Source organism: Lytechinus pictus, chromosome 1 (assembly GCF_037042905.1).
Source record: "Lytechinus pictus isolate F3 Inbred chromosome 1, Lp3.0, whole genome shotgun sequence".
Classification (NCBI taxonomy): domain Eukaryota; kingdom Metazoa; phylum Echinodermata; class Echinoidea; order Temnopleuroida; family Toxopneustidae; genus Lytechinus; species Lytechinus pictus.
This window is the reverse complement of record NC_087245.1, coordinates 17,087,086-17,111,212: the sequence shown is the minus strand read 5'-3', so window position 1 is coordinate 17,111,212 and position 24,127 is coordinate 17,087,086. Positions and strand designations below refer to the sequence as shown.

Sequence of the window (24,127 nt, the reverse complement as noted above, 5' to 3'; positions counted from 1 at the left end):
ACAGTCCTAGGACGTCTCAAGAGGGCGGAGATATGGAAATTTAATTTGATATTTTGTCTGTCTCGTGTTGAGTGCAAGCTGACATTCAGGGTGGAGTATCATTAGGAGCGCTAGGAGAACTGTCATTATCACTCACAACTATGGCTTTGTATTGTGGTTAGTGGGCAACAACATCCTTAAACAGTCTCTCATCGGCACAATCAACCTAATGGGGGTTGAACCAATCTGTTCAGATATATATTTAAAGGAAGATCTTGTGTCCCACGAAAGCAAACCTTTGGGCAATAGATCCTAAAATTTAACATTACATTTCTAACGGAGTATCAAAACAACACTATATCCAACTCCCTTCTGATGAAAATGCACAAAACACCACATGCACAATTTCCTACACTCATTTTGCCACATCTTTTGTGGCAAGTGCATCCAAATAAAACGTAAAACATGGATGTAAAGTAGCTTTCATTTATTCTTGCTGTCAAAAAGATAAGTTCATTTTATAGTTTTGTTCGAGTGAAGGCTAACCTGGGAGATTTCCTATTGACATCACACCATGTGAACAGTCGAATAATTTATCTATGGGACCGGTAGAGGGCGAAAATAAGTAAAAACCGAATGGGCATTCGCGGATTATTTCTTTAGTAGCTGTCAAATAATGATTGGTACCACCAAAAAAAAAACTTGTAAAGGGTAGAAGAAAATCACTTTGATGCCAGCAAGGGAACCGGGTCATGTAAAAAAAAACCTTCATTAATTTTTCGTTAAAGTTATTCTCTATTCGATATGATTTGCCAACGGCACAAAAGCAATATTCAAAACATGAGCTGGATTCTATATAATTTGGAAATTCGCAAATGAAAACCATCGATAATGATGAGTCTTTAGTTGTTTTCCTCACGATTCGATTCGTCATATTTCAGATCAGCATAAAGAAGAAGGGATGATACGAAGACGATGACAAAATATATTTCAAGAACAAAACAGTGCCCCTTTCTCCATACTGCCAGGTTTGGTGCGTGGCATGCCTGCTGTTTCAACCATGTTGCGTGTTACCATGGCCTAGTGGTATCTACTGACCTTGCTAATTAACAGTTGTCAGCCAGGAAGAAAAACAGGGCCAATTAATCAATGGCGCATTAAGAGATCAACGGAGGAGAGCTAAATTCATTAGGTCTATAGGTCACTCAAAATATGACTAGAGGGTCAAGTTTATACAGCTTTTGCAACAGAATGAACATGCTTTTTCATTTTTATCAGTTCCATTAAGGTATGGATCATGAACATACAGAGGCAGGTGGAACCTAGTTGTTCTAAAGTGAAAACCTTTTTTGAGAACCCCTTTTTTTGCAGGTCATGATTTTTTTTATATAATTTTTACGAAGTCGATTAAGGACTGTTCGAACAAGACTGACTTCCTCTTCCCCCTCCCGAAACCTTTATTTTGTGTAACATGTGTTTTGTCTATGATATAATGCAGAAGATTTGATTATGAAATTATCTTATCATCTATCATGCTTACTAAAACATTATTTTTATGTATAATTATTTTTATTCAAACAAAATCACGAGTGCTTTTGGTAATTGAGTGCAGGCGAATACAATAAGAAACATATCGTGCATGTGAAATCTAAACATCAATTCCTGCTCAATTGAAACATGAATGGCTACTCAGAACAGTGCTCCAATACATTATCATGACAGAAAGATATATTAAGAAGCAATCAACGTATTGACAATCCTTCACAAATGTCTATAAGCAATCAATTATCTACCACGATCTGTCCCTATCATATTAATGGGGACAAACTGCACCTGTATAGCGGCTAGACAAACTCGGTGTGAGTCATTATTATGCCTGAAATAGAAGTAAAATTGTGTTTGTTCGAACGGTTGTACAAGCTATTTATTGAAATAGAATTTCAAATACAATTGGAGAGTAATAGGCGATTTGACGTGATTCAATAAAAACCCGACTCTTTCAACAGTAACAAAAAACCACCCTAAAAGAGGAAACGAGTGAAAAGTTTAATGCATTTTTGGTAAAAACATTTTTTCCACACGATAAGTAGGTTTAAAATAAACGTCAGGTTCGCAAATATCATAGATGTTTATTTTCAGTCGGAATAAAAAGCAAAACATGTACGAAAACAACTTTGCTGAATTAATCGTTTCTTCTTGCCATGCATGTATGTTGGCTAAATAAACAACAGTAAAAATAGCGTTTACTTCTACTCTCGCATTACACATGTTACAAGGAGCCATGAAATGATAACTAAGGCAATCATCATTTCTAAAAGAAACTTTAGATTAATATTGGTGATTTTAAGATGTTAATTGTGACAGAGGAGGGGAAGCGTCATGATTTAGAGGTTCTAAATCCTGCCTTTCAATCAGAGGATAGCAGGTTCGAATCCTAATAATTTCCTATTTTAGCAATAATTTTTTCCACATCATGCTGCACTCAACCCAGGGGAGTTGAATGGTAAACCGGTAGGATATAATCCTTGAATTCTTTCGCGCCTGTATGACACTCAGTTACGGCCATGGTAATTATAGAATCCAAAAAGAAGAGGAGTGGACATATTATTGTTATTTTCATTATGAGGAGTAAGTGAACAAACTGATATGATGTGTATCATGTCACTAAGTTTAGTCACAAAATGAGATGGATGAGACCTACCTGCCAGCGTCTTCTTGCTAAAAATTTCTTGAGTCTTGCAGTGGATAGTTTGGTCTCGCAGGCTTTGGTCCGTGTACTGATTTCACTTAACCAGGCGTGTCTGAAGCATTCATCAACACTCATACGATCTCTGTAAGAACAAGGAACACATTAAATCATTTATCATAATTACTACGTCCCTCGGATAGAGCGTAAACCGTACGGTTGTTCATCAAACTTCCTTCTACAAGCATTCGTGTGACAGGTAAAGCAAACTAATCAAAACCAAACATAACCAATCCAATAAACATGCAGGGATCAATTATAATACAGAAGGGTAACAACTCCAAATTTTAACAACCTCTAAAAACTGTCTACAATGGTATAGATACTACATTATGACGTTGAGCTTGCACACGGAATGATGGATGCCGGGTGAGATGACGTCGTGATTTCGACACCACAATAGAAATTCAAACTATATTGATTTCTGAAACGCATCCAAAGAAATCGACACTAAAGAGACCTTACAACAACAGCTCAACCTTAGATGAAGAACAGCGTCTTCAAGCATTCGATGCGGAGTCACATTTGAGTAGGAACCAATATATAGAAAAACGGAATATACTTCACCCAATGGAGAAGCTTGAATATAAACTCACATACTAGGGCAGGTAAAATATTCCTTTCTTGTTCTAAATTCTCCAAGTTTGAACCTTTGAGTGACAATACGAGAGCTTAGCAAAACAATACTGGTAATCCAACGACTCGTCGATGATATCCAAGGCGTGGCAATGTGCTCCCAACAAGGCGATCAAGGAGCTCAAAGACATTCTATCTCAAATACCACATAGAACGGGATTGGGATCAGGAGGAAGGGGGGTAAATCATGGGGAAAGGTGAGTTTGTGAGGGGGGATCTGGGAATCATAAGGGAGGAGGGAAAAGGTCGCGAGGCGGATGAGTCAGACTCAACGTGTCTTCCTGGTGACTCCCTGTTTGCTTCTCCCATTTCCAAACGCTGCAGTCAGACCAACGAAATCGACCCCAACCCGACCGATGGTTAGCCATTCGAAGTAACGTAATAGCTTTGATCGATCAGGAGTTGGGTGTGACTGACTCATTACCCTTACCAAAGACTCCTCTAAAACTGTATCGACCAGGCTCTTCAACAGTGCAGAGGGGTGCAGATGTCTGGGTCCCTATTCCCAAACCCTCATCTCAAAACTACCCAAGCTTCATGTATTGGCTCGGACGGTTTGCTTCTGTAATGATTCTTCATCATAATGACTAATCTGTTAAAGTTCGAGTAGACAGTCTTAAGAGTAAGTCACTTCTGGATACAGGGGTGATGATGGAGGTATAAGGTTCAGATGGATGGGCATCCTCTTTCATAAATTGATGTCATTAGATTCAGAAAGCTGTTCTCAGATTTTTTTTCTTCAACTCTTCGATCATATCTGATATCTTTTATTCACTCTTTATTCTGGATTACTCGAAAAAGACTTGGCAAAATATTGTTGTCGGATTTCTTGTTGTTGTTTTTGGGGGAGAAAAATATACTTTTTCATACAAATCATAAAAACGCTTAATGTTACATCATCTTGATGATAGGCCTGTATGGGGGGAAGATATATGTCTAATCTTCAATAGTGTAACCATATCGCAGGGGTGTGACATCCCAACTATATTACCAACAAGCACTTTAAACACAAAGATGATTCCCAAAACGAAACCATATTATCTGTACAGACACTGAAGTATCGCTCGGTCTTAAATTATTGTGCAGTAGTACCCTGAAAATACAACAACAAAACAGAGTAATTTCCATTACCTCGATGTAATTGCTATTAAACTTATCGTTATCAAAGCAACAAATTATACTTAATTTCATTACTGCAAGAGATTGACATTGAAAAAGGAAGCAAAACTAAATTCACAATCAATACCTTTCTTCCGTCAAGAATCCCCTCTGTATTGCGGTGTTCTCTACGCGGAACAAAACAGTTTTGTGTTGAACGTGTAAGAACAAAGTGATCAAGAATACACTCCCTTACAAAAATGTTTGATGACTTTCAAATTCGTTTAGTTATCATATGTCAACATTAATAGGTAGATCATTTACAATGTATATTTATTCAATGAAGAGTCATGCACCTGTGTGGATCCCCATTATTGATATTCAATACGAACATTGTACTTTTCGTTGAGATTAAACATTTTCTTTGACCCGACATTATAGCATGACACATGGTTATATATCATGTTTGTTTGACTTCATACCAAAAGTATTTTTGGATGGATTTGCTGTCGTCTGGTTTAATACAACAATAACCATCTTAATATATGAGGCTGTGTTTGTTCATGAAGTACTCTGCAAAATAGTCCCAAACTGAACAGTCATGATGTTTGTTTGAAAATGATATTTCAACAAGTTCAAAGACATGTTGAACATGTGCAAAGAACATAATAGAAAAGTTGAGCAAAGAAAACTGAAGTAAAAAGCAGTGATAAGTGGAGTCGAAAAAGGATGGATAAATAAAGTAGTGCTTATCCGTCGATTTGTAAGGCATTCCTATTGACTCAATACATAATCAGATCAAAAAAGGATTTATATAGCAACCAAATGGAATAGCGTTGGTATGCACAATAACAGCGCAAATAAATTATTATTAGGCTATGAAAAAATGCAATACAACAAAACACCGTTGTCTTTATCGGTACATTTTTAGATCTGACCCGTAGAAAATAAAAGAAAATGGAGATTATCATTTTATAGATCTGAATGTTGAATTTGATTTATTATATTACTAGTATTACATGTCCAGCAAACACAACAAGTCAAATTCATAAGGGCAATAACCCCCTCACCCCCCCCCCCCCCCCCCCCCGCATAACACACACGCAGGAAGATGCACAATATAATGTAGGCACACATCTGTCTTCGTCAAGAGAGGATTTAGGATAATTAGGTGTCATATCTAGTTCGATTTTTGAATCCTCAACACGACATCGCTTACCCCGTGACACCTTTATCCCGGCACCCTATGTTCCTATTTACCTTGAGTTCTCATTACACCTTTTCCTATCTCATCAGTGATATGATTATCCGTCCTAACTATACCCTCTCCGCCGTCCACTGTAAACCACCATAAAGTGTTAATTCGATATAAAAATGGCAACACCTTTCTAGCAGACTACAATATCCGCCATCCCCCTGTATTGGCCCCCTTTGTCCCACTTTCCCCGGGTCCTTGCTCATCCATCAAGTGTATATTCGGAACAGACTTTCATAATTTCCTGAAGCTTCCACCAAAAAACATCATCAGATGATTTTTTTTTAGTTTAGTGAACGGTGGTATATATCATGAACAGAGAAAGATAACTATTATTTTGTACTCCAAATAATACAAGTTTTATTTCCATACAACGTTTAGGTCATCATGGTGGTTCGTGTGAATAAAGGAACCTTCGTTGGAATTGGATTTAGATTTAGGCAAGGGGTTTTACTCTAATTCAAGACATACTGTACATGTATAGGAATTTTTTTTTTTCCTTTTTTTTTTTTCCACTCGTGGGCTGGATGACCCTCTTCAGCCACAGGCTGTTCTTCTGAGGGGTAGATATCATTACATCAAACGTTAAAGGAGAATGAAACATTTGGAACAAGAAAGCTTGTGTGAATACAGAAAAATCAAAGAAACAGATCAACGATAGTTTGAGAAAAATCAGACAAATAATTAGAAAGTTATGAGCATTTGAATATTGCGATCACTAATGCTATATGGAGATCCTCACATTGGCAATGCGATTATGCGACAAAGATGTGTGATGTCACTTGTGAACAACTCTCCCCATTACTTTAGTATATATTTCACTTAAACTGCCTCTTTTATCACATCTATCAGTAGATCATGTGTTCTTTCAATAGGAGGGCATGTAATACAGATTTTTAAAGAATACATCATGGATAAAGAGTTTGTATCACCGTAAGAAAAAGCAAAAAGACTCATTTTTGGGGTATTTTATAGTCCATCAAAGGAAGGTTGTTCACATGTGACATCACACATCCTTGTCGCATTGCCAATCGGAGGATCTCCATAGCATTAGTGATTGCAATATTCAAATGCTCATAACTTTCTCATTATTTGTCCGATTTTGCTGAAACTTTCTTTGTTTTTATTCTTTGATTTTTCTGTTTCGACATATGCCTACTTGTTCCAAAGGTTTCATTCCCCTTTAAGTTGGTAGTGATTTTCGTGACTTTTCTAACTCCCAAACACGATTTGCAATATTGAATCTATGCTCACTGGAAGAAATTAGGCCACGCGAATTAGAGGAGTTTTCATAGACAAGATGGAAAACAATGATAACAAAACGCCTTTACGACTAGTTTCTCATCAGAGATGAAGAGGAAAACAAATCAAGGGGGAACTTCCTGTACCCTAGCTGAGAGGCTTGACTCATCACCACATCCTACAGTAGCATCACCATGGCAACAACGGAATCTTACATCCTTTTTTTCACTTGGACACCTTACAGCAACTACAAAAGAATGAATTAAAAATGGTGGATACAATATTACTGCAAGCATGGCAAGGGGGTCGTTAAGCGCGATCCTGTTTGTTTTGTTCCAAAATCTGAATTATTGAATAACCAACAACATCATGAATTGATTAAGAATTGAAATAAAATTCGAACACATATAAATAGAGAAGAAGAAAAATAGAAAGAGGAAAGGGGGAAAGAGGGAGGTAGAGAGAGAGAGAGAGAAGAGAGAGGGGGGAGAGAGAGGAAGAAAGATAGAAGAAATATGGAGAGAGATGGGAATAAATAAACAGAGCAAAAATGAAACAGATTAATGAAGAGAAAGATAAATAGAAAGAATTAAGATAGAGATAGAGGTATATGAAGAGAAATAAGAAAATTAAAGAGAAATGTGGAGAAAAAATAAAGAGAGACAAAGTCATAGAAAATGTGGGTGGCAAGCAAGAGTGAGAAATGGATTAATAAAAGTTTCCAAAAGTTTAGCTGTCAACATGGGCTATCCCAGGGTCGTCTTAGCATCCCAGTGGAAGACGAGAGGCTGTCTACATCTAATTGATACCGGTAACATTCTCTCTGTGAGTCAGCTTCCTCTAAAACTCTTTAACCATCTCCAAATGTTATAGACCCTCTCCACTTTCTGCATGTGGGTTAGACCGCAAAATATATTCCATGTGGTCGCTGACAAGAAGGGTATATTTAGCGACTGTCTTCATTCTCTAAAGTGGTTCGTTCTGATATTTTGGGGTATAGCTAATAATATCTAACCTACAAAATAATACCCCCAATGCCTAAATAACAGTGTAAGACAGGAAACCTGGCTTTGAGATGATTACAGGTGGATTTTTTTTAATGACTTAAAAAATTAACTTCCATTTTTTTTTCAACCTTTCGGTATCAATAACACCATGACTTTTATGATAATAACAATATGTAACATTTACATAGCACTTAATACAATGTTTCGAAGCGCTACATAATACTAATACCAGGCTTAAACATAGCTACCCAGATCAAGTGCTCGGGCACTCAAGGATTATTTTTCCTACCGGGTAACCCTTTACTACACCAGGGTGCAGAGTAGCAAATTTAGATAAACCTTTCTCTCTTTCTTCTGTTGTTGATATTAATGATAATAAATATTTGCACAATTCTTTTATTTTTTCCCTCATTCACGACATTTAATATTTGTTGCATCAACTATCTAATCAAATTTTATTCCACCCCCAAAAAATGTTTTATAATCATATATCCTATGTTAAACAATGTTTCTCTTTTTTTAATTTAATTCCACCTCTGATCTACTGGGTTACACTTGCTGGGTCTTAAGATCAGGGAGTGCTTCACGAAGCATCTGTTATAAGCCACTGAAATCCTTGTACCTGATTGGCCGATTGCAGATTTGTCGTTGAAATAATATCGCTGATAAGATTGACATCCCGGCCGGGAAGACAACAATGTAACGCTACCCAAATGTAGAATGAGATCCACACAAAAAAAGGCTATCCATGGTAACGAATCGCAGATAGGTGGCGCCCTTCTCCTGAGGTTTCTATACAGGGACACTAGAGGTGTCTAAGCGATATGAAGTATCTCCACAAGAATTAATTATTTGATAGCATGTAGGCCTATATTAACCATCTGTCCCCATAATTAATCTCAATGTTAACATCGAATTTGAATGTAGCCTCGTTTTCGACCAAAATTATCCAAAAGAGCCTGCTGCAGTCAAAATAGGGTTGACCTGTAAGATAATTATTATGAAGCATTTAAACGACGAGTAGACACAATTGTACATAAAATTAATCTTTGATATTGTTACCTTTGATCTTTGACCAGTAAGCTTGAGATAAACTCTTTTGCCCCGTTGGAGATACCATCAAATGCCTCGTCTTCAAAGTCCCACTCGCCCACTGTGACGTTGTTCAAAGTCTCTGTATCCGAGTCTCCAAGGAAAGGTGACAATCCGCTCAGTCTAATGAGGGGAGGGGTACAGAAAGATTGCATAAGGAATGAAGAAAAGGGAATAGTGGTAGAGAGAGAGAGGGGGGAGGATGAAGAAAAAGGAATAGGGGTAGAGAGAGAGAGGAGAGGAGGAGAAAGGGGAAGAGAGATGGAGGGAGACAGAAGAGAAAACGTCGAGTGAAGAGAAAAAATAATAAGGTGGAAGAATGACTGACCATTGTGAGAATTGATTTTCATCAAAAAGTACAAAAGTAGAAAAAAAGTAATCACTTTGAAAATGCAAGAAATATGAATACACACACACACATATCATACAAGCAAAACATCGAAACAAATCATGATAACTCTATAAAAAAAAAAGATCATTAAAAATAAATGTCGATTGTGTTCAGTGGTTTATATACTTACAGAACATAACAGATGACCCCAACACTCCACATGTCTGTAAGTGGGGTTATAGCGTCAAAGCTGATTACTTCAGGGGCAACAAACTCTGGCGTTCCACACAAAACCTGTAGATAAGGTAAAACAATTGAGAAGGAAAAAACACATTGAAAACACAGTTCCTGGATCTCTAGTTGTATCCAAACGCATACAAAGTTTTTGCTCTTGCGGGGCCTGCCTCCAGAAATTCGTAACAACAGTTCAACTGAAAAACGTATCTCGTGAATGCAGCTTTTCATGTTCTCTCTTTCCTTCGTTCTCTTAAAAAGATCACTTTATCATTCAAATATAAAATATGGATATGGCGAATTACAATTGTATATACTGTAATTATCATCATTTGTAAAACAGACTTTCTAAAAATACTGTTGATCAAAATAAACGTGATTTTATTATTTAGTTTAAGAGTTGTATAATATTCAGGAATTTCATAAAGTGTTGTCTATTTCAGCTTATGTTTTCGTTAAAGGGATGGTCCGACTGAAAATATTTATATCTAAATAAATAGAGTAAAATTCACAGAGCAAATGTTAAAATTTTGATCAAAATCGGATGACCAATAACAAAGTTATTGAATTTTAAAGTTTATCAATATTTTGTGAAAACAGTTATATGCACATCGTCATGAACATACATTAGGTGGGCTGATGATGTCACATCCCCACTTTCCTTTTTCTTATGTTATTACATGAAATTGGAAATGTTTCAATATTTCATACATGTGTAAATGATGTGTCTCAATTATGATGAAATAAGTTACGGCAATAAATAACTAATGCACTTAATGTCAATCCAATTGTTTTTGGTCATGGTAGAAGAATTTAGAATAAACCTGATTTCATATAATAAAATACAAAAGAACAAGTGAGGATGACATCATCAGCCCAGGTAATGAATATTCATAAAGACATGCCTATAGAACTGTTTCACCGGAATAATGCAAATATTTAAAATTCAATGACTTTGTTATTTGTTATCCGATTTTGATCAAATTTTCAGTATTTTGCATTGTGAATTTTACTTTATTTATTGATATGTAAATATCTCCAGCCTGGACCATCCCTTTAAGGTCTTTATGATCTTATTGTCGTTATGATAACTACCTTGAGCTCATTGTTAGGTTCGTACTTCCTAGCCAATCCGAAGTCGATAATCTTGAGTTGAAAGCCCGTTCGGTTCACACACATGATATTCTCCGGTTTTAGATCAAGATGCATGATGTTATTGTGATGCATGTGCTGTACGCCTGCGCAGATCTGTCTCATGTAGCTGATGACCTCGCTCTCTGTGAGGTCAAACTTATCGTCCACTATCCGCTCGAATAATTCTCCTCCAGTAATACTGCTCATTGAATAAAAAGAAATATCATAAATCAGAACTTTAATAGAAAAATAATCATTTCATTTCATATCCATACCCCATGTACGTAAACACTGGTACCTTTCGGGTTGAAGAGGGGAAGGGAGGGGAAGGGAGGGGTGGCGGGCTATGATATCTGACACTTGACCATCAGCTCCATGAACCAAAATACAACTTAACACAAGTAAAATAAACAGTGCATATTAATTATTACTTCAGTTATTTGTGCATCGTTATTAACTGATGTGATAACAATAACAAAAACAATCACAAACAAAGGAAACCCCCCAAATGAAAAAATGGAGAGAAAAGTTTAGAGTAGGTTCCCTTGTCTGCAATTCAATTACACGACCAATTAAATAGTTTATGGTGTATAAAAATTAGTCGGCATTCTTTTTCATTCGATCTAATGATTTCTTGGGTTCAAAGAGGTAGTGACCATTTTACACTTTTTTTTTAACAATAAGCTAAATGGGTTAGAGTCAGAGTGCACCTATTTCCGATCTTTATTCCTTGCATTCACATGTCGCCGTAGCTGGCGTGATTCCAGTTGGGTGAACTGCTCGGATCAATCAAAACGCCGGATGGCCTACAAGGGGGCCTACATCTCTAAAAATCACACCTTTTTTCCTTTTTAACATCTATACATTTTTAGTTGCATGTTATAAAAAGTTATCAAGTGGCATAAAAACAAGTCATCTTTCATGATTATCCAATCACCCGGAAGAAACCATGCACGTCAACTTATATTCGACCCCCTTCAATTAATCCTGAAATGCCCGACAATCCTAGACATAATTTTATGTATTCTTTGGTATCTGTTACCATTGATCAATTTTTGATAACATGCAACTAAAAATATCTAGTTGTTGAAAAGGGAAGGAAGAGGGTTCATATCCTTTTCTCCGGGAACAATTGCTCTGATAGAAAATAATTATGTACGTTTAGCCAAACATAAAATCTACACTCCAAAATTAAATAAACCCTAATCATTTCTTTTACATTATTCTGAACAAAAAACTCTATTACAATCCTAAATATTAAGACAGGAGCAAATGTCGTGTAACCGATGACTTAACGAGATAGATCCTGTAATTTCCACTTATTGGTAATCATGAACTTGAAGAAAACTTACGATCGTTTGATTTTCTGTACTTCGATAAGAATCTGATCGTGTTCCAAATAAGGATCAAATTGATTGCAAGAGAATTAGTTTGGATTTATTAACATCATCTGTCAATGGACAAAGCTTTTCTCACCATTCAAGAATCATGACAGTTTGTCTGGATGATTGGTAGGCATCGATGAGGGCCATCAGAGAAGGATGTTCGAGTTCGGCCATGAGGTCGATCTCCCGTTGGACGGCCTCTCTGTCTTTCGCCCTGATCGTCTTCACGTACTTGGCCGCCCATGTCTTACCGGTAGACTTCTCCTCACATCGGTAGACGATGCCAAATTTCCCCCTTCGAGAAAAGTAAAATGAAAGTGGTTTAGAATTTAACCACTGGTATACAGATTGAGGGGCGGGGGGTTGGGGGCACTAGACCCCATAAGTTCCACTACCAAGAAAACAAAATAATTAGAAGAAATTATAAACCAAAAAAGGAAAGGAAAAGGGTGAAATATGATATCGTGTTCTGATTATCGTTTCGAAATCCATCAAAGCATCATTATAAACATTTTAAAAAGGTCAACATTTTTGCTCGCTCGCGATTTTTAGAAATTTGTCCTCATACGTCATGTTCTGCCCCTCAACATTTTTGGCTCAACACGCTACTGACTTTACCAACCATGGTTGGCGAGAACGGATGAGGGACATGCCCACCCCCCCCCCCGAATTCTAAATTTTATATAGCAGCCAATGGTAGAAGGTCGTTTCGCCGCCCCCCCCCCCCTTGTCCAGCTGTGATGACGATGACAAGAAATTACCACGCCTTGCACCAACTGATTCTTAATCCTCTTTATCCTCTAATCATTACCACTATGTCAGATTAATCATTACACACATCAACGCCTTATTACAATTCCGATCATTGTCTGTTTTGTAGAAGAAAAAAATCTTCTATTTTGATCACCAATCGAAACCAGTAAATATATATATATATATAAGTATATAGAAATAGTCTGCTTCGGCATAAGGAATAAAATAATCACAAAAGGTTTAGTAAATGCCGTATAAATAAAATCGTAGATTTTAAAGGAGCATAGCTCTCAAAAATGAAAGGTAAGGTCACACTCTTCGTCAGTGCCCATGATGTGACAAAAAAGAGAATTCAAAATCCGTTTCTGAAACAGTCGTGAAAAACACGTCTAGATGGATTGATGGAGTAAAGTCACACTTTAATCATACGTCAATTTTTTTTATCAGGATATTAATTATATTAAATCTTCAAATCTACCTGACAAAATAATATAGATATACCAGCTTCCTGAGATCCAAAGACTTCCCTCTCCCGGGAAGATGTTAAGTCGATAGTATACCTGTCTGAGGTAATATTTATTCGTTGCGAACATGGAAGCATACAGTAGCTTGTCAGTTCACAGTCAGATAGTAATTAATCAACACTGTCTGGCAACCATGATGAAGAATAGAGGGAACTTCTAGCAGGCAGCGACTCTCAAAAGTAGACCATAAATTGAAGGAAAGAAAATAGCGATTGGCATATAGTACATGTACTAGCTGTGATTTATTTCTCATCATGTGCGCAATCTTCGTATGTTTACGTCACGTGCAGACGTTATTATGTGGTTTCAGAATAGGTCAGGTGGTATTTAAAGGCCCCCTACCATCCTCTTCTCCCCCGGGTTCTCCCTCCTACCCCATCCCCACCACCTCCCTCATAAACTCATACACCTGCACATAATTTACTTTTGATATTATCATTAAACAGTTCTAATCACGATATATATCTTTGCCATTCACTTTTTCAAGAATACCTTCACATAGAACTGGGCATATCGGTCCCCAAAATACATGATTTATATTTGAATATATTGTATTTCAAAAAGTTAGAAACCATTCACATGGAATAAAATCAACTGGAAATGACACGTACCCGCCCCCCCCCCCCCCTGTGGTGTATCTATGCATTTTTTTTTAATTTAATTTTTGTTATTTTTAAGGGGATGTTCACCCTGAAAAAAGTTTGTTGTAGAAATAGCATAAAAAATAATATAAAATATTGGTGAAGGTTAAAGAAAATCCGTTAAAGATTAAGAAAGTTTGTAAACAAATTTTCGGCATTACTCATATGTGTTTAAGATCGCATGCTCGATCTGTAATGATCGTTATGATCATTAAAGATCGAGCATGAAACACATAGGAGTAATACCGAACATTTGTTTACAAATTATAATTTCCTCCTATTAGAGCCTCTTTATTTACTATTAAGAAAGTTATTAATTATAATTTTCAGTTTTGGATTTGTGACGTCATAAACGAGCAGGTGCCCAATAAGTTATGTAATATAAAATCCAAGAATGTCATTTTTATTGTTCCTGATGACTTATATTTGTTACCTTTTCATGATCCGGTGTGATATGATTTGTCTATTGATATACAAAAGGTACAGTAAAAATCATTTCATTGATTTGTTTACCATTCGCTATGTCGGAATGCTGCTCGCATAAGACGTCACAAATCAAATAATTCTAATTCTAATAACTTTTGAATTCTTTGATGGATTTTTCTTAAGCCTTCGGCAATATTTTTAATTATTTTTTCGGCTATTTTTACAAAAAACTGTCTATCAGGGTGAACTTCCCCTTTTAATTGTATATTGCACCCGGAGAAAAAATTGAAGCAGTGCCACCCCTTCCATGCCAACTGCGTCATTATTGTGTATGGGAGCGAAGCGATCGATCTCCAGGAAATTGTGGTATTTTGAACCAGCATTTTTTTTACGTCATCCTGTTTTATCTTCATTTCACTCCTGTTGGTACAAATATCAGTCATCATTTTCTGTTTGTCTTCGTCATTTTCAACTGCTACAGGTCTGACGGAGAGAGTCATCCCTATAAACTATCATTAATTTTTCATTTGTTTTTATAGTCTCCCTCTATTGATAAATCACTGTCAACCCTTCTGAAGGGAATGTAATCACAACAATTATTGTATAATTCTCACCCCGCTTTCCCTATCAATAAACATGCTATGGATACACGTCAAGATAATTACTTTTTAATGAGAATGTAGTCATTGTTTAGGTTCTAGCTGAAAACGTTTGGGGCCGGTGATGAGTATATTTCAATTAGAGTCGTTAGGATTGTCTGTACAGATAGTGTCTTCGAGTGAAGCAATCAAAATTACAACTTGACGTTCATAGTGTAACAAGTGTCTTTCCTTTCCATCTCCACTCGATTTCTCAGCCCCCCCCCCTACCCTCGCCGTCTTTCCTTACTCTTTTATATTTGTAACTTTTAATCCACAATTTACACATCAATGACGCCATGTTGGTCCCTTTGATGATCGCTCCTAGTGGAATCATCGGATGATTATGTATCACATGATCACAATATTTGCATTTCCAGTCTCGTCTTCATTGTTCACTGAACCATGCATTGCTCCCCAACCTCGTCCCCCCCCCCCCCTGCTGCATCCCACCCCAAAGCTTCCTCGGTGGCGGTACAGGGTGTCATCGCCTCCTTACTTCTAAAAGTATGGTGTCGCAATACTGTTCATCATGCTTCAAAAGACACTCAGATTCATATGGCCCTATTGCCCATGTTGACCCATAGTCGGCACTGGTATTGGAAGTCAGGCAAAGGGGAACCTTTATTTGTTGATTAGAAAGTTTTCGCAATCACCACGCGGCCGTTTTCTACAAGGCACCAATTCCTTTGAAAGTGCAAGTCAAATCACAATGGAGAGCTGAGAGGCTTTTGTCGAAAGTTGGTGGACCGGGTGGGTGTTTCATAAAGCTGTTCATAAGATACGAATGACTTTACGCACGACTGGTGATCCTTTCTTATGCTGTGTCATATCTCTATGTAATTGAATTATGACCTAAGAACATGTTCCAGTCGTGCGTAAAGTCGTTCGTAACTTTACGAACAGCTTTATGAAACACACACCTGGACAGCAGTGTCGTCTCGTGACTCTGGACAACGACATATTTGCAATTGTTCGTCCGGTCCGAATCTCCAGATGATCTGGTGTCCCGGTCCACCAACCACTGCCTCTCAGATCTCCATTGTGATTTGACTTGCATTTTCAAGGAATTGGTGCGTTGTAGAGAGCAGTCGCGTCGTGAATGCGAAAACTCTCTGTTTGCTTGGATACCTTGTGTCGCTGATGACCCTGGGTGGAAGGCCTATAGACCTTACTGTATTTTCTTCCAGGATGTCTAGAGAACATCCATGTTCTAACTTTTAGCTCATTTTATAACATCTTTCCACCATCTTCGCCTTGACCCCCCCCCCCCCCCCCCCCCCGCACACAGACTTTCACTTGAGATCAGGGGAGCGTTTCATCAACATTTTCGTCCGACAAGTTTTTAGGATTGACAACTTTCCTTGATTACGATTGGCTGAGAGGCACTGTTACAATAGTACGGGTCGGATAAAACAGTACTTGTCGGATGAAATGTCTGACAGGCCCTTTCATGAAATGCTCCCCAGATATTTTGAAACATTCCACTCCTGCAAATGGCAAATTGTGCAGAGGAAGAAAACTGAGAAAAGACAAAATAAGGGACAAAACGTGGGAAAAGTAAAGACTAGAATACAAATATCATAAAGGGATAATAGTTTGATCATTTTTTTCAGAAGACCAATATGGTATCAGAAAAAAGTAAGGATGTTGAAAATACCAAACTATGTACAAACGAAATACGGGCATGTGGTATCATAATAAGGAAATGATACCAAAAAGTTTAGGGGAAATCACTAAACCCTCTTAAACATGCCAAATGATGTTATTGTGAGACAAGGAAGGATTGGTAAACCACAAACGTATACAAGCAAGAGGGACAAATTGTGTAAAATGCCGGGTAAAATGGCAAAGAATTTGACACCACCCCCCCCCAAAAAAAAAAAACCTCAATTAGATTATTTGAGTAGCCTATATACATTTCCAATGAATGTACAGATTCATTTTGCAGAAAAAGCTGTAATCAAACACAACTCCACAAATAAAATCGCAATGTGATTAACAAACCAATTAAGAGCGTTTATTTTGTTTAACTTGCGTTTGAACACCCCCACAAGCCCCAGTTCATACGAACTCGGAAATGTACTTATTAGGCTGTAGAAACATTGGAGTTTGGAGTACTTTCACAGTTTCACAACTTAATGAAGTAATTTCACTTCATCATCACACAATCATAGATCGGAAATTGGATTTGAAATAGTCTTTTATTATTATTCATAGAGTGGGGATCATTACAATAAAATATAAATTCAGGTGCTATTATCATTCCTTCGCATGTACAGATAAATCCTATTTCAAAGCACTGCGACTTATGACGGCCATAACCGGGGGGGGGTGTGGTTCAAAGAATAAAAACAATTGTGTTGCTATGGCAGTAAATAAAGTAATAGCATTTCAAGGCATACCTGAAAAAAAAGAAAAAGCGCCCAAACAAATTGGTCTTTATAGACTCATTTGAAAATACAACAATTTAATTTTCTGGTTAAAAATATGTTTTAAACAATGTAAAAGAAAGAAAAATGAGTGCTGCGTTCTCATACATAACTTTATTTCATTCACTAAAATGTATACAATCTTTCTTTTCGAAGATCCGAGAAGAAAATAATTCGTTTCACCAGTAGTAGTGAAACCATATAAGTATCGTCAGGTCATTGCACCATTTTCTACAGTATAATAAGTAAATGACCGGGGGGGGGGGGTACACAAAGAGATCATTTGAAGCCAAATAAACGTGGAAAAGGATTTTGATCCACACATTTTGGTTTTCCTATGCAGTGTTCCGGGATGTAGGTTTAGGACATAAAAGCCCTACGCAAAGCCAGCACTTGGTTTTATAAAATGTACATGTTTTCTAATTACCGTTACATCATTTAAAGGACAAGTCCACCCCCACAAAAAGTTGATTTGAATAAAAAGAAAAAATCCAACAAGCAAAACACTGAAAATGTCATCAAAATCAGTTGTAAAATAAGAAAGTTATGACATTTTAAAGTTTCGCTTGATTTCACAAAGCAGTTATATGCACATCCTGGCTGGTATGCAAATGATGAGACTATGACGTCATCCACTCACTATTTCTTTTGTATTTTATTATATGAAATATGAAATATTCTAATTTTCTCCTCATTTTTTGCAAAGTCATGAAAATTATTGTCAATACTAATTCAGCCTAAGTTCCAATGTAGTAGAAATAACTGATCAAGGTGGCGCATTTTTCTTGTAAGATTTGCTGCAGCTATTCGCGAACGAGAGGCAATGAAATGAATACACAATATTATTGTTTGATGATCTACAACTTAGTGGTATCTTATCGAAACTTACAAAGTTGTGGATATATTCCGCTTTTATGATTGCTTAATTTTTTGTTCAAAGGGGGGGGGGTGGATGGGGGCATGAAAATCCGGAAAGGAAAAGAACAGTCTCTCAACATCGCATTGGCGATGGATCGCTAATGCATTTTAAGCACCTTACAGCAAGAACTACAATAGATAATTAGGGATTGGATTTGCTACAAAACTGTTTTTATCCAATATTTGAAGATGGGTGTGTGTTTAGCGCTGACAGCCAGGAGCAGTTTTGTTCACGTGCAGCTCACCCAACAATCAGTACTGGTTTCTCATTTATGGTAGCAAATTTGGAGTTTAGATAGCTGAGAACTAATAGGGGCTCCAAGCTTAGTTAAGGTGATAATTGTTCGCACACAAAAAAAACGAAAAAAAAACATAAGATTACTTTCTCGATTCTCTATAGGAGGGTGGAAATGAATCGATTGCCCTTTCCCTTTCATCAAATTTTAGACCTTATTTTGAGCCTAATTTTAAAATCGTCATCTTATATAAGTATATGCTTCGATGATAAATCTTCAAAAATCACCGGGTAACTTTGCACATAAATACTAAATGTAAGATGGTAGATACATAACGATTAGATTGATATGTTTGGGCAATCAATCCATCCATAGGCCTCCCACACATTATAGGGAATGCCGTCTATCAGTAATAATTGGTGATCACTAATTAAAGTGGGTGAAGTGATTATCATCTACTCAAATATCACTGTAATATTCAAATACAATTGCAGCAGTTTCAAAAAGTGAAATCATCAATATGTAGCAATTGATTGGTGGCCGCATTTAACTCTTAGGGGTTTTCGCCCATTACCCCTTCGGCACCACGTCAGACCTCAAACACCCTTCCATTCACGATAGACCTTCTCGTAATTGACATATTGGAGATCGATATATTCTTTAATGCCAATCTTAAAAAGAGGTATTCCTAAGAGACGGGATTAAACCAGTCTTACAATGGAGAATGGTACTAATGAATGCAGGGTCGAACAACTTTTGTTGGAGTCGAAGTGGTCCGAGCGAAAACACACGCTTGATCAAGTGGAACTATGATAATCCTTCCTTATTACAAATCTTAAAGGAACTGGGAGGAAATGACAAAGGGAACCGTTTGGTTCTAAATTGCTTGTCATCATTCGAAATCATGAAATTACAAAATCGTTTGGGCAAGGAGGTTTCAAATGAGATGGAGTAACAGCAAATAAAATCCGTTTGAACAAGGTTACAAACCGCCTGCAGAAAGTATGTCAGGCCTGCACTTTGCTGAACATATCTTGCAATAGTGGAGACAAATGACTTCCGCATGGCTCCGCAGCTATAGGTCATATATAAAGGGAAATATGCTATCGTGATGATAATAACTTTTTCGCTGCATCTTGGTCTGGTTATATGTGTAGTAAATAATTCGGAGGCATGCAAAAATAAACTCTGCAATATGTCCTGAAATATGACTCAAATTTACTCGACTGGGCATGTACGGACACTCATCTGGCATATATACAATAATTAATAACAATATTCCACCGACCACATTTGAAATTTTCGTTCGCCGCAAACGATCGGAAAAGTGTTAAAAGATTTGGTTTCAGTAAAGGTCAAATTCTTACTTTTTTCACTAATTAAAGGTTAATTGATATAATCTGGGCAAATATCTCGGCGTAATAGTGCTTGGTTATTGATGTCTTGTAATCCGTTCAAATGTCAGTTTGTTTATTAATATGAAAGATGGAAAATTGATACAAATGGATATTCGTAAAGTTTCACTCCTCTGATTTTTTCACTGAAACTGACTGCCGTTCTTTCTTTTGTGCTTCTTAAGAAATGAACAGCTGCTTGAATACATTTGTTTCCTGTTGGAACTCCAGTCATAAAATCTTCTTGGTTTGGGTTTGGGGGCGTTCATTCAGCATAAATAATATTGACGCCATCTACGTTCACATATCGTTTGGTGATTTGATTTCATTCATGAAAACGTAAATTTTACAAGAGGACCCTACAAGTTGGGCACCGAGGAACACCCTTCCACTTTGAATTAAAGCATCATCGAGACAACCAGGCTAGATAACCTATCATAATAATTGCATTGAACAATACTTAAGTAGGCCTATATGGTTAAATCAGAATCTTTCTCTTTTTTTTTACGATAACATCAATGCAGTTTGTGTTATACAGCTCACAGAGTAAAACATACTACCAATTTAATGTTCCATTACGTTATTTAGGTATATAAAACCAGAAATAAGTTGGATAATTTAACGGTAGCGAAGAACATTACCAATGATTTATAAACGTGGCGCAATTAGTTAAATATGAAAGCAATACACAACATGAATACGAATTATGTGTAAAGTAACTCAAGATGATGGCAATCCACTAAAAACAATGAATCAACATACATTTATATATCGTTAACTTTAACTTTGATTTGACTTTTATTGGCTTAGGATCAATTCTAACATTTGGAAAATGCTCTATCAATCATTCAAAGGAAATTAATTTTTTAACGCTATATTATTTGGCATATTCGCTCAAATGATGCGTATGGTTTGTGATTGGGAAAAGAGAGCTATGAAATTGAAGGGGTGAAACAATAACAACAAAGCATTCATAACATATGGAGTATAAAATATCATAAAACTAAAACAACATTGTTTAGTTGCTTGCGTGATCAAATAGGCATGGTGAACAATCAATGTCACTTCGAAAACTGGCTCAAATTTCGTACATTATTGTCCGAGAAAGCCTTTTGTGCCATCGGGACATTAAATCAATGCGATATTGCTACCCTTAACCGATCTATTGTAATGTGTTTTTTCTTGTGCATTGTGTAGCTTGAATGGATGAATGGAAGCATATTATCTGAATAACTATAATAGATCACTCTTGGGAGACATGAACCAGATTTATCCTGCCGGGGGGGGGGGGTAGAAACAGGGACAAAGATTGGATATTTGGAAAGTGATCAAAAAGGTGATAAAGGCTGTTATGATTGTGATTGTGGCTCTTCTTTATACCATGTCCAAACGGTTCGAGTCCCATGTCAGTGCAATCGTACAATGGCATGCATTAATTTAAATTAGCCGCTCTCGATCTATGTGAATAAACCAGGCAATAGGAGGGAAACTATAAAAGTTTTTTTTTTTACAAATCACTTGATATTATTTGCGCAAGGGACCATTTTGGAAATAGATTCGTTCAAACGCAAGTCCCAAATAGAAATGCACGTTTCTGATGGGTTTGGTTGCAAATCGTTTTGCAACAAGGGCGGTTTGGTTGGTAGTGCAATGTAATAATTCATGGGAAGAGCACGGATGATTGAAAAGGGAGTGTGAATGTGGATAGAGCAAAGAAAGAGGGCAAGAGAACGAGAGAGAGAGAGAGAGAGAGAGAGGGGGGGGAGAAGGGAGAAAGTTGAAAAGTGAGGGGAAAGCCAGAAAGGACCACTGGGACATACATTATAAGAGAAGAGAGGAAGCAAAGTAAATAATGATTTTGATGATAAGAAAGCTAAAGATTGATAAAGGTGTACTTACTTGCCAAGTTCTTCCTTGACTATGTAGTTATCTTCTGCTTTCTCATTCTTCTTCACTTCAAAGGACATCCCTGTTACAAAATGAGAAACAATATGATTATATGTAGATTATATACAAAAGAACAAGTTGACAATATTGTTACAATAAGCGACAACCGAATTGCAGTGTATTTCATTTAAATAGTGTATAATGGTGCTACAATCATGAAACATTTTTTTTAAAATAGAAATCTTTTCAAAGTTTACATGAGAAACTTACAGTAAGATTGTAACTTAAATAATAGTTCCATGGTCCAATCAATCGTATGAGAAGTGAATGCGAGGGACCGGAGCGGACGAGAGTATACCAGTCTCTCTTCCACTTCGTTCTTTTCCATACGCACTGATGGTGTGCGAATGAGATGGGAGCTCAGAACTGCGTAACCCCTCCCTCAACCCCAAACCCCACCCCACAAAATTACATCGTGAAGAAAGTGGATGATTTTAAACAACATCTTTGAATATTCATTATTCACATACCAGATCTATGATATGACTTACAATTTATCACTTAATTAGATTTCCCCGCAAAAAAAACAGAAAAATGCGCGGTATCCCACAGCTTACCCCCTTCCCCCTCATCACTGTCCATCTGATTATTGGCAGTATACCTCATAGTATTACCAATGTAATTATTGTCTGGATCAAGTGCGGATCCAGTGGAGGGAGGGGGGTGCTCCCCATATCGTGTTTTTTTTTCTAGGCTTGTCAGTCATGAAAAAAAATGTACGGAAAAATGACGCCCGTATTTAAAAAAAAAAATTTTTTTTTTTTTGCCTGTCAATATTTGGAAAGTGACCCCATCCACAAATCTGGCCAATCCTGGTTCCACATTAATGTTGGTCTAAATCCTCTAAAATGTGTCATAAAATACCAAATAATAGGGAACCGAATATCAGAGTATATACATTAAACTGACAAAATACTATGTGGAGAGTTAAAGTTGAATTAAGAAGGGGGTGAGTTTCCATAAATATAGGTTCTACACACAATATATAGTATATATAAGTTGTTCAAACAGATAGCAAGTCACAAAAATCCTCTGCCTTCTCGATATTTTGCTTTGAAAGTCTATGAAATTAGCCACCTGTCAGAGCCCGAGAGACGAGTGTACAGAAAAGCCACTCGGAGTGTGACGTCACCGGGGGGAATTTAGTATAAGAGGTGCCTGAATGTCATACAGAAATGCTATGCAGAGAGAGAAAGATATTTTACAATTTTTTTTCAAAGCAACTCAAATCAAACAAATAGGACTGATATGTACAAATCTTTACTTTCCCTGTATAAAAAACAGTATGAATAACCATCATGAACTCTTCAATCATGATGTAAGATAGCAAACAGTGAGTTATTGAATGATATTTTCACTATTTCTCATTTATTTTATCACGATGTTCAATCAAGTGAATAGCTGGAAAGTAATTCCGGCGGCTAGCTCAGCTCTCGCTCAGCGCGCGCTGAACGCATAATACTAGTACACACAACACCTAGGCATTGAGTGTACTGTTATGGTCTGGTATGTCGACTTAGTTCATGGCCGTGCAGCGATCCCCTGGCGTTTTTTCTTCTTTTCTTGTGTCTTTGACTCCACTTTTATATCCTCTGGATCATTTCCACTCATAGCTCATTCCACAGAACAATCTTGAACCAAACGTATTATTCTTTCTCGGCCTTCTGAGTTGTTTTCTATATTTAATTACGCTAGGGGTCACCGTCACACATACAAACGCAATTCGCAAGTGAGTTGAAGACAGAGAGATATTATAGTAATTAGTATACATATCTATGGTTGAAGACAACAAGAAAGGTATGCGGTACGGTAGCTCGACAGCTAGCTGCGCCGGAGCGGGCGGCCGGTCGGCACAAAGCAATTCCGCAACCAACTGTGTTTTTTTGCAAGGGCCGCGTCACACGCGGATAAATATGTCATAATAACACGTCTGCTACGTTATCGACTGGTGAGAAGATCTCGATCAAATTTCATATTATTCACCTTGAAATTATTCCTTTAGGGTCTATGGTATCATTCTGAGGGAATTTACATATTTGGAATAATAGTACGGCCACAAATATTTTAATCATTTCCTCT

At 37.0% G+C, this 24,127-nt stretch overlaps 1 protein-coding gene across 1 annotated transcript; it reads right to left on the bottom strand.

Moving 5' to 3' along the window:
- Positions 1 to 1,376: 1,376 nt before the first annotated feature.
- On the bottom strand, positions 1,377 to 22,654 carry LOC129264020 (myosin light chain kinase, smooth muscle-like). Its single transcript, XM_064098714.1, has 7 exons — positions 22,606 to 22,654; positions 22,001 to 22,070; positions 12,231 to 12,434; positions 10,716 to 10,953; positions 9,577 to 9,680; positions 9,026 to 9,178; positions 1,377 to 2,810 (listed from the first exon to the last, which is right to left on the bottom strand). Exons 1-7 carry the CDS (start codon positions 22,652 to 22,654, stop codon positions 2,654 to 2,656), a joined length of 975 nt encoding a protein of 324 aa, XP_063954784.1. The 3' UTR covers positions 1,377 to 2,653.
- Positions 22,655 to 24,127: the final 1,473 nt, after the last annotated feature.

Coding starts and splice junctions, on each gene's coding strand:
- LOC129264020 (XM_064098714.1), bottom strand. CDS start 22,654: ATGAGGTATACTGCCAATAATCAGATGGACAGTGATGAGGGGGAAGGG. Junction 10,954..12,230: donor ACTGTCATGATTCTTGAATG/GTGAGAAAAGCT, acceptor TTCAATGAGCAG/TATTACTGGAGGAGAATTAT. Junction 2,811..9,025: donor TTACTGGTCAAAGATCAAAG/GTAACAATATCA, acceptor TTGTTCTTACAG/AGATCGTATGAGTGTTGATG.